The sequence below is a fragment of the Lolium perenne genome, chromosome 4 (genome assembly GCF_019359855.2).
Source record: "Lolium perenne isolate Kyuss_39 chromosome 4, Kyuss_2.0, whole genome shotgun sequence".
In the NCBI taxonomy this organism is placed as follows: Eukaryota; Viridiplantae; Streptophyta; class Magnoliopsida; order Poales; family Poaceae; genus Lolium; species Lolium perenne.
Genome location: NC_067247.2, coordinates 291510438 through 291521371, shown reverse-complemented (window position 1 = coordinate 291521371; position 10934 = coordinate 291510438). Strand labels below are relative to the sequence as shown.

At 49.8% G+C, this 10934-nt stretch overlaps 2 protein-coding genes across 2 annotated transcripts; both read left to right on the top strand.

Annotated features, from left to right (window-relative positions):
* Positions 1 to 264: 264 nt before the first annotated feature.
* On the top strand, positions 265 to 4241 carry LOC127295757 (pentatricopeptide repeat-containing protein At1g62350). Its single transcript, XM_051325749.2, has 2 exons — positions 265 to 620; positions 3583 to 4241. The coding sequence occupies exons 1-2, from the start codon at positions 288 to 290 to the stop codon at positions 3985 to 3987; spliced, it is 738 nt and encodes a 245-aa protein (XP_051181709.1). The 5' UTR covers positions 265 to 287; the 3' UTR covers positions 3988 to 4241.
* A 3047-nt stretch (positions 4242 to 7288) lies between these two features.
* Positions 7289 to 10308, top strand: LOC127295756 (probable leucine-rich repeat receptor-like protein kinase IMK3). Its single transcript, XM_051325748.2, has 2 exons — positions 7289 to 9265; positions 9374 to 10308. Exons 1-2 carry the CDS (start codon positions 7540 to 7542, stop codon positions 10048 to 10050), a joined length of 2403 nt encoding a protein of 800 aa, XP_051181708.1. The 5' UTR covers positions 7289 to 7539; the 3' UTR covers positions 10051 to 10308.
* The last annotated feature ends 626 nt before the right edge of the window (positions 10309 to 10934 follow it).

Sequence of the window (10934 nt, the reverse complement as noted above, 5' to 3'; positions counted from 1 at the left end):
AAGAAAAAGATAATTTTAGGACAAAATGCTAGCTGAGTCTTTGGGTTACAGCCAGCCCAAGAGCACAAACATTGTGCACAGTATTTCCATTCACAACACTGGGCACCGCATTCTCTATATATGACTCAAATCCTTGCAAACTGGCCGATGGAATAAAGTTGGGCTCCTTCGGATCCACAGGCCCCACTTAGGTCTCAGTTAGGCCGAGGTTGCATCACTTACTGGCGGCCCATCCACTTCCACCACAATAACTCACCACTCAGCTGTAAAAAAAAAATAGCACCCAAATGCTCTCCCGTCTCCTGCCGCGCCGCCACCACCGTCGCCTCTTACAAACCCTACAATCGGCGGCCGCCGCGTGTGAACTCCACCAGAGGCCGTGCTCTACCGCGGCGGCATCGAGCCCTAGCCTGTCGATATGGCGGCGGAAGAAGGAGATGGGGAAGGAAGGCCTCATGGCGGTGGGGCAGCTCAAGCGGCTGGCGGCGCTGCCTCCCGCCGGAGGCCACCCGCGGCTGGAGCAGTACATGCTATTGCACGTCTCTCGGCTCCTCCGCACCGACCTCCTCGCCGTCCTCTTTGAACTGCTGCGCCAGGACCACGTGCTTCTCTCCATGAAGGTCCCGCTTCCACCCCGATAAGTCTGCTCGACTTACTGTTGTTTTATTCTCTACTAGTAAGATCGTCCTAGATGAAAATTAAGCATATGATTCCGATGCTTTATCCGGAAAATGGGTGCAATATGGGGTTTCAGTAGTGTTTGAATTGAAAGTAGTTCGACTGTCATGCTATGTGCATGTTGATATACTCCTAGAAAATTAGTGATTCTAATACTTTATCAACCCTGAAAGTCTGAACTGGCGTCCAGTTTGCAATGCTTGGGATTTTTGATTATGAAGTACTCTTTAATTGCACCTAAGGAACATAAATTATTTGAATTGTAGACCAGAGTTTCTAAAGCTGGCCTACGCAGAAATATATCTTGTATATTTTTTATGTAGAATCCAGGTGCTTTTTGAGTTGGTAATTATTAAATCGGTAGTTCGCTGGAAGTAGAATTTGCTTGGAATTTGGTTGGGTTGTGTGGCGGATCTAGAAAATTTTCTTAGGGTGTGGCAACCATGGGGTATCATGTATATAAGAGCTAGATTTTTTTATTTCTGATTTTTCTCACTGAAATATGTGCAAAGATGAAATTCTAGGGTGGGCACGCCCCACCCTAACACCTGCTGGCTCCACCACTGGGTAGTAGTACTGAAATTCTGTAGTTGTGATTTGCGTATAGGCTTTTGGTACTCTTGCCGATGGTGAGGTCCTATTTGTGGGATATAATATCCGATGTGCTGAATTGGACCTCTGATGTGTGATCTTTAATTCTTCATTTGAACTTTCTTCCACAGCAGTCAGCACTGAACTTTTTTCAAGTTGTTGTGCTCTTTTGTGGTGATCAAGTCCAGACAACACCACACAATAGCAAAACCATTCGCTTTGTATTCCATCCCTGAACACTCAAAACTCTTACTAACCATTCGTTCCTGGTTGTGGGCTTGTGGGTTGTGGCTAATGTGGTGTCTGCATAGAACTTCACGTTAAGGTGGTATCCTAAGCAATGGCAGAATAGTTTAAAATAGATACTCCCTCCGTCTCAAAATAACTTGCTCAACTTTTTCTATATATGGATGTATCTATAACTAAAATGTGTTTATATACTTATGTATCTAAACAAATTTGAGCAATTTATTTTGGGGCGGAGGGAGTACTATTTCAGCCCCTTATGGTCCCACATACACAGATGATTGCCTCCTCTCGCTATGGACAAAACCATTGATGTTTTCCATCCAGGACTGCTCACACATGGATGCCACATCAACATAAAAACTCAAGCCAGAACAAAGTTCATTAAGGATGAAGGTTTGCTTCCACTTAATCCATTTTGGATGAGGTCATCGAGGCCATGATTGAGGAAGAGAGCAAGCTTTTGGGAATACGATCACTGAGAACCACTTTGATGATCTAGCCTCTAACCTTTGAAGGACCAGCGACCCTTTGGATTTCGATGATTTGCTAAAGGAAGGCATATAGAGAAAGCTTAATCTGACCAACTGCGCGCAGTAGAGAAAGATGTCTGTATCTGAGGACTTGAGCTGTTTCACTTAACTGAAGTGCTATGGAAGAGCTTACATCGCAACTGAGAGGAATAAGACTGACAAGATTTTTTTTGTTGGGAGGACATAGACGTTAGCCAACATCAGAAGTTCACGTCTCAAAATTATATCAGAAATTCCTGTTCGTGCCACAAGGATGCATGGCAATTGGAAAACACTGATAATCAAAACATAGATCGACAAACATGATTAGCCAATGGCTACCAATTCTCCCGTGATTTCCGTACGTTCCAGCACCTTGTCAGCAAGGCCATCCTCCAAAAGAATTCTAGGAGCTAGAGGGAGCACTGCGGCAATGTAATCATGGGGCGAGTAGCTCCCAACAGAAGACCAAAAATTATCCAGGGCTGCCAAGTTCAGGACATTAGACAGCCATCGACCAACAACAATACCCAAGAAAGTTCTTATCAAACTTCCAAAGCTAAAGCGAGAGCGGTACAGCGCAAAACAACCGAAAGCTGGAAAGAAAACAAAACTCACTGGGCGAGCTAATCAAGTTTGTCCATGACAGCACACATGGCTGCTAGCAACGCACTCTCAGGTGCCATGCAACATTCACCCTACCCTATTCCTTGTTGCCGCCTGCAGATCACTTGCAGTTCTGGAGCTTTAGCTTGAATCTTTTCCTTTGCGAGCAGCATGGACTCTCTACGCTTCTCCGGAACCAGTGACAACCACTGTGACAGCAAAGCAATAGTTCTATAGATAACTTGTAGTGGTGAAGAAACAGCTTTGATCTCAAAAACTAAGTCACTGCGACTCGTCCAAATTGACCATGCCATCGCCCCAAAGACAGCCCAGCCAACATAATTTTAGGAGGGTGATCCCAGCCTAATGCCTCACAGAAAAGGACTATGCAGTTTGGCGCGTCATTCCTCATTAAGCTTGAATGATTATTATTCACTTAAAGTATGATGCACATCGGTGTCAGTCATGCTGATAGTTGTTAAAATGCAAATTTGATGCTTTGGCAATCGTTTTTTATATTATCTATTCAGATTATAATTCCTTTCATCTCAGAGAAGTTTACTTCCAACTCCATTCCATTTTTTTGGGGAAGTTTAAGCTATTTTAGTTGTGCGGTGTGCATTTTCCCCCAAAATGCAGTGCGCATTTGTGGGACATGCACTTATGTCATTATTACCTTGGTGAGATGGATGTTTCCAAAACTCCATGTACCTGCAACCTAGAGCAGACTAGTGTATAAGCAACACTTTATACTATTTAAAGTGCCATAGGCTTCTGTAAGATTAAGCATTTATCTGTTGTTACAGATATACGGTGTTGTGCGGTTAGGTGGATGTTTCCAAAACTCCATGTACCTGCAACCTAGAGCAGACTAGTGTATAAGCAACACTTTATACTATTTAAAGTGCCATAGGCTTCTGTAAGATTAAGCATTTATCTGCTTTTACAGATATACGGCGTTGTGCGGAAAGAGATCTGGTATCGACCCGATATGTACTTGTACCGAGACATGCTGCATATGCTAGCTAGGAACAAGAAGATCGACGAGACAAGGCAGGTGTGGGCAGATCTGAAGTCTGAAGATGTGCTATTTGATCAGCACACCTATGGCGACATCGTAAGAGTGTTCTGCGACGCTGGCCTGATAGATCTGGCGATGGAGTTTTACGAAGACATGAGGAGCTCCCCTGAGCCGCCCCTCTCCTTGCCGTTCCGGGTTATACTGAAAGGCCTGATCCCATATCCGGCGCTGAGGGAGAAGATAAAACGAGAGTTTCTGGAGCTTTTCCCTGATATGATTGTGTATGATCCCCCAGATAGCTTATCTGATATAGATGAGGAATTCAGATTTTGATTCAGTGTATGCATATACTTCCTTCCTGAAGCTACTATCAAAGATCTAAGTTACTCGCTGCTCAGGCTCAGGTAGTGTTTGCTCTCTGCGTTGTAGCCGAACCTCCATTTGTCTCAGGCTTTTGACAGATGAGATCATTTGTTGATCATGCCAGTTTCTTTCTCATTTGACCCAAGAACTGAGGATCACTGGTTTTCCCTTCGTGGCTTGTTTGGGCAGGAAGGGATTAGAAACTGGGTGTTTAGTTCAACTTACGCTGACTGTACTAAACTAGTACTGTGCTCAATAACAAGCAATTGGCTAATCCTTGTGTTGTCACGAACACGCATTTCTGACATTCTCTTGAGACTTTACTCCTAGTAAAGTTTCTGACGTTGGCTAACGGTCATGGCCACAGATGGTGACTGACTGACAACCTTAAATTAGAATGAATCTGATGCAGCTCCATTCCGTCCTCCCTGGGGTTCGCAGGGGACCGGACGTTTTGACTTGCTGTCCTATCAATTCTCCCTTCTCCGTTCTTTGCAGTGAGCCGCCGCTTTCAGTTACCCTTTCTGTACATAGTACCTACTCCCTCCGGTTCAAAATAAGCTAAACTTTGTACTGCTAGATTAGTGCAAATTTTTGGATACTTTTCATGGATTAGAGGGAGTACATTTTTTGAACTGGAATTTGATGTTTAGCACCTATTTTGTAGTCTGGTCCCGATTTAGGGGTCACTGACGCGAGGAGATGAGAAGCGCTGCAAACGAAATTTGGATTAGATTTGGCCATTTGTTTGGTAGCTTCTGAGGACTTTTTTTTGGCAGATACACAAGGCCCAATTTATTTGGTTACATCCGAGCTCAGCTTTAGTCTCTGCCATTTGTTCACATGGCAACCTTAGGGCATGGCCAATGCTACACCGTGGACAGCTATGTAGGTTTGGATGGTCCTAATCAGCACATGCAGATTAAAGTGGTCTCTTGCAGGAGATCCCACCTCCTCAATGCTAAAGTTGAAAAAGTGTGAGAGAGGGAGGAGAGAGAGGAGAGGAGATGAGCCGGTGGTGTAGATAAGAGGTGGGGAAAAAGTAGTTTGAGTCAGATTGTGAGGACCATTGCATGTGATATCTTGGAATGTTGTGGTTGATTTTTACCTCCCATTTTTTTTCTTTGCTTACATGGAAATCTGGGGCAGTAGGTAGGTGCTGCCCCCATTGTACATGCCCTTATCTCTCACCTCCTTATTGTGATCCAATGAGCTTCACGTTGTTGCCCACGAAGCCTGACAACACGCTGACGCTTAGAAAGACCAGCATGCCACTCTCGCCGAAGATGGCCAAGGTGGTTGACCAGCATGCCACTCTCGCCGAAGATGGCCAAGGTGGTTGACGCTACGTGCGTGCAAGATTAGGTTGAATATGATAGGCTGAAACTTCTGGCGTAGCACAACAAGGTCGGTGTCGCCATTGGCTGCACCTACACGGTACCACCATGCCATCGCCAACGATGGTGGCCACGGAGGTTACCATCATACCACCGCTGATGGTGGCCACAACGGTTATCGACATGGATTACCGCCTCTCACATACCACAATCATCACTATGCCGTTGTCTACGAAACCAGATACAAGGGCTACCATGACGGTGCATGGAAATGTCACCATGGTGCTGATGTGGCTACCACCATGGATTACCACCTCTGACCTATCATGACCATATTGCCATCCACGAAGTCGGGCACAAGGTCTACCAGGGCGGCGTCTGGAAATACCACCTGGTGACGTGACACCATTGATTACACTTTCTCACCGCTCACCTACCATGATCATGTCGTCGTCCACGGAATCGAGCACAATGCATACCATGACGACTGCAAGGAAATACCACAATGCCGAGGGTGGTTACCACCATGAACAGATGAACAAGATGATCAAGACAAGTGAGACTTTAAACAACAGATTACAGTGCACCCAAATAAATTAGCACATACGTACTAATTACATTATATTAGCGAGTTGTTTATCTATCTGTCTACATCTCCCGAAAGAAAATATTTACAACGGTGGGGTGAACCTACTCTTCAAAGGAAATTTCAAACAGTTGATCATGTGTGACGAATTTAAGAAAATTCGCTCAAAAAAACGCTAAACATGAAGACAAAACACGGTTTACGGCAAACAAAACTTGAAACAAATTGGTGAATGGATTCATATCAATCATCTTTTTCATGTACAACTTATTTTAATTCAAAACATGTTTGTGTTTATTACAAGAGTAGTACCTGAAAGAGTTTAAGAAAGGGTGAGCAGAACTACCTCAGGTATTGCTAGTGTTGAGAAGGAAGCACGGTCCATTCGAGCGTTTCTCTAGGAACATGTCTAGTTGTCTAGAGGTGCTTTGAGAACTAGTTAAACCAACCGCTAAGGTTTTTTTTTTTTTTTTTTTTTTTTTTTTTTTTTTTGCTCTCTAGATGCAACCTCCAGGCTACCAAACACGTTCTTAGATACTGACTCGGCTACTGGCCGTTGGAAAGCGCTGGCAGGGCAGGGTCAAAGGCACGCAGTGAGCTGAAGTATGGCCATGTCGCCCTCCTGGGCAGTGCGCACATTCTTCCAGGAGTACATCACATGATGGTCAATCGAATCGAGTGGCTCGCTTCGCACAACCACGGCACCACCAACCACCAGGAGGAGGCAGGAGCAGTTGACAAAGGCTGGCTGGGCACGAAGATCCATCGAAATCTCTCGCGCTTTCCGGGCACGAAATCATGCTGTGCATTGGTGCCTGTCCAGCCCGCGCACCACCAGTCCACCGGAATTCCCAGTCCGCCACCCCTGCTGCTGACGCGCCGGGCCATGGCGGCCGTGGGGAGCCACGTCCAGCGGCAGCCGACACCTCGAGTGCCATGTCTGTGGTCCGCGGCTCGCTAATCTCTCTTTACTGCCATTAAATTCGGTCGCTGCTCTCGATGCCAGTATTATAACCATGGCGCACGTGCTCGCTGCTGCCGACCGAGAGCTCTGCCCCCCGTCGCCGGGGAGGGAGGAGATAGCCGTTGGCGCCGATCACGCGCGCGCGCGCAGCACGGTACGGCCTGCCGCACTGAATGGGTGGTGAAGATTGGATTCTTTCCGGCCCTGCATCTGCCTGGCCCTGGCCCGCACGCCCAGGGCCTCGTACCGTAGCGCCGCTCTGCCCCTCAACCTCAACGTACTCCTGCCATTGTTGTACGACCTGCTTAAAGAACACTTTGGTCGCCGCCGTGGCAGTGGCGACTCGCGAGCTAGCCGTTGCTTAGCGCATCTGGCTGGTCGAATCCGTTAGGCTTTCCCTGATTATTCCCTCCTTTCTTTCCTCTCACCCTCTGACCTGCTGCCTGCTTTGCTTATATAGACTCCTGCACTATTGCTTTTCCCTCACCGCCGGAATCCACCCCAAGAAAGAACTCGTGAAAATCAGTGCCTACATAGCTAGGCTGGGTACGAGGATAGAGAGATTGCAACCGCATTGCACTGCACTGTTGCATTGCATTTGGTTTAGAGTTAGATCCTAGAGCTAGTTTTTAGCAATGAGGGGCAGCAAACGATGCAGCGTCGGGTCAAGAGGCGGCGGCGGCGGCGTCCTCGCGCTATCACTGCTGCTCGTGCTTCTGCTCCAGCACGCGGCGGCGCCGGCTCACGGACAGTCGCCGTCCTCCTCCGACGGCGTGCCGATCGCGCAGGCGGACCTGCAGGCCCTGCGGGCGATCGGGCAGGCGCTGGCGGCCCCGCGCGGGCTCCTGCGCGGCTGGAACGGGACGGGCCTCGACGCCTGCTCCGGCGCCTGGGCGGGCGTCAAGTGCGCGCGCGGCAGGGTCGTGGCCCTCCAGCTGCCCTTCAAGGGCCTCGCGGGCACGCTCTCCGACAGGGTCGGCCAGCTCACCGCGCTGCGCAAGCTCTCCCTCCACGACAACGCGCTCGGCGGGCGCGTCCCCGCCGCCGTCGGCCTCCTCCGCGACCTCCGGGGGCTCTACCTCTTCAACAACCGCTTCTCCGGCGCCGTGCCGCCCCAGCTCGGCGGGTGCGCGCTCCTGCAGACGCTGGACCTCAGCGGCAACGCGCTCTCCGGCGCCATCCCTCCCGCGCTCGCCAACATTACCAGGCTCTACAGGCTCAGCCTCGCCTACAACAACCTCTCAGGCGCCATCCCAGCCAGTCTTACTTCTCTACATTTCCTTGAATCCCTCAGCCTCAACAATAACAATCTCAGCGGCGAGATCCCGGCCACCATTGGGAACCTCTCGAGCCTCCAGTTCCTAGACCTTTCTGACAACCTGTTAGCCGGTACCTTCCCCGTCTCCCTCTGCAACGTTACCTCCTTACAAGAGATCAACCTCGACGGCAACCGCATCGGAGGCCACGTTCCTGACGCCATCGACGGGCTCAAGAACCTCACCAAACTGTCCCTTGGAAGAAACCTCCTCGACGGGGAGATTCCGGCGACGGTCGGCAACCTCACAAGGCTGTCGTCCCTCGACGTCTCCGAGAACAACCTCACCGGAGGGATTCCAGAGTCCCTGAGCAGCCTTGCTAACAACCTCGGCGCTCTCAACGTGTCCTACAACAGCCTCTCGGGCCCCGTTCCCGTGGCTCTTTCCAGCAAGTTCAACTCCAGCTCCTTCGTGGGGAACCTTCAGCTCTGCGGGTTCAATGGCTCGGCCATTTGCACTTCTGCGTCGTCTCCGGCGGCCATGGCGCCTCCTCCTCCACTCCCTGCCAAGACCAGGAAGATCAGCAAGAAGGAGCTCGTCATTGCGGTCGCAGGCATTCTCTTCCTCTTCTCGCTGCTCTTCTGCTGCGTGCTCATCTTCTGGAGGAAAGATAAGAAGGACAGCGCGTCGGATAAGAAGAAGGGCGCCAAGGATTTGGCATCCAAGGAGGTCGGGAAGCCAGGCGGTGGAGGCGGTAAGGGGAGCGAAGCCGGCGGTGACGGTGGCGGCAAGCTGGTCCACTTTGATGGGCCGCTCTCGTTCACGGCCGACGACCTGCTGTGTGCCACCGCGGAGATCCTGGGGAAGAGCACGTATGGCACGGTGTACAAGGCGACCATGGAGGACGGCAGCTATGTCGCCGTGAAGCGGCTCCGGGAGAAGATTGCTAAGAGCAGCAAGGAGTTCGAGACCGAGGTGAACGCGCTCGGGAAGCTCCGGCACCCCAACCTGCTCTCTCTCAGGGCCTACTACCATGGGCCCAAGGGCGAGAAGCTCCTCGTGTTCGACTTCATGACCAAGGGCAACCTTGCGTCTTTCCTCCATGGTAATTAACCACACTTCTTCAGTGCCCACTGTTTTATTTAGCTTTGACCGAGTTGCTTAATTCTTTGCTCTGAGTATCTGACAATGCCCATTGCTCTTGCATCTGCAGCTCGCACACCGGAGAGCCCACCAGTGAGCTGGCCGACCAGGATGAACATCGCCGTGGGCATTGCGCGGGGGCTGCACCACCTGCACGCCGACGCGACCATGGTGCACGGCAACCTGACGAGCAACAACATCCTCCTGGACGAGGACACCAACGCCAAGATCGCAGACTGCGGCCTGCCGCGCCTCATGAGTGCCGCGGCTAACAACAACGTGGTTGCCACGGCTGGTGCTCTCGGGTACCGGGCGCCAGAGCTCTCCAAGCTGAAGAAGGCCAACACCAAGACGGACATCTACAGCCTGGGCATGATCATGCTCGAGCTCCTCACCGGCAAGTCGCCGGGGGACACCACCAACGGGCTCGACCTGCCGCAGTGGGTGGCCTCCGTCGTCGAGGAGGAGTGGACCAACGAGGTGTTCGACCTTGAGCTCATGAAGGACGCGGCCGCGGGATCCGAGACCGGCGAGGAGCTTGTGAAGACGCTGAAACTCGCGTTGCATTGCGTCGATCCTTCGCCGGTGACACGGCCCGAGGCGCAGCAGGTGCTGCGGCAGCTCGAGCAGATCAAGCCCTCGATGGCGGTCTCTGCCAGCTCCTCCTTCACCGGCGAGGCGAGCCATACTACCGCGACCGGCACTACCATCACTGATGATACAAAATCCACTACCGGCACAGAGTAGTCAGCCTCTTGCGGACTGAAATTTCCAGCACTTAGTTACTTCAGAGTTCAGACTCTGAAGAAGTAGACTTCAGTTCAGAGTCTATTTTTTCCGGTCTGTATATAGGATTAGATTTTTTTAGGGGGTAGGAGGATTTTGTTACCCATGCCATTCTTTCGTTCCTGAATTCTTTTGTACCGCCAGAAGCACTCCTTGTTATCTGAAGATGATTTGGGAGTGCTGGCTTTTGTTATGTTTCAAATGAATATTTATTACTCTTATTACTTCAGCACTTGTCTGAATCCCAAGCCATCTTTTTTCTGTCTTCTCAAAGGCTACAAATGTTGACTCTCACAGTATCATAATGTAACTCCCGACAGGACAAATTCTGTAGTTATTAGCTTGCATACGTAAATCTGAATGCACAGTAGGTAAAAGACTCGACATCACTTCCTACCTAAGTTACATGATGCGTATTATCTATCCGATCTCAATTGCAAATGAGGACTTATAGATAAAGTCTGCTCCGGCAAAACAGGTCTGGTATTGTGCAAAGTTTAAGCTTATAGCATCTTTGACTGGATTACCGCGGATATCTTTTGTCGTCCCTACTTTCTGCTACTTTCTACTGTACTTTTCTTGCTGGTCTAGCCAGTGACGTTGAACCTTGTCACCGATCTCTTGGACCCTTCTCCCATCTAACTTGGCAAATGGCAAGTAGCAAGATGGATTTAGGTCATCTCTAATTATTATTACTCGGTAACGTGAATCAAAAATCATAGGGTATAGTCAGTGTCACCTTTCCATTAGGTCTGAATCTTGCCTACACATCTGTTAATTTGCTCTGTTCTTCTGTCACACCTACTAGTCAAGGTGAGATGCCTCACATGTTCAATGCTTAGAGT

What these genes read in the sequence shown, in the direction of transcription:
- LOC127295756 (XM_051325748.2), top strand. Translation starts at nt 7,540, where the DNA reads ATGAGGGGCAGCAAACGATGCAGCGTCGGGTCAAGAGGCGGCGGCGGC. An exon ending in CCTTGCGTCTTTCCTCCATG is followed by an intron (nt 9,266 to 9,373) that starts GTAATTAACCAC and finishes TTGCATCTGCAG; the next exon opens with CTCGCACACCGGAGAGCCCA.
- LOC127295757 (XM_051325749.2), top strand. Translation starts at nt 288, where the DNA reads ATGCTCTCCCGTCTCCTGCCGCGCCGCCACCACCGTCGCCTCTTACAA. An exon ending in ACGTGCTTCTCTCCATGAAG is followed by an intron (nt 621 to 3,582) that starts GTCCCGCTTCCA and finishes CTGCTTTTACAG; the next exon opens with ATATACGGCGTTGTGCGGAA.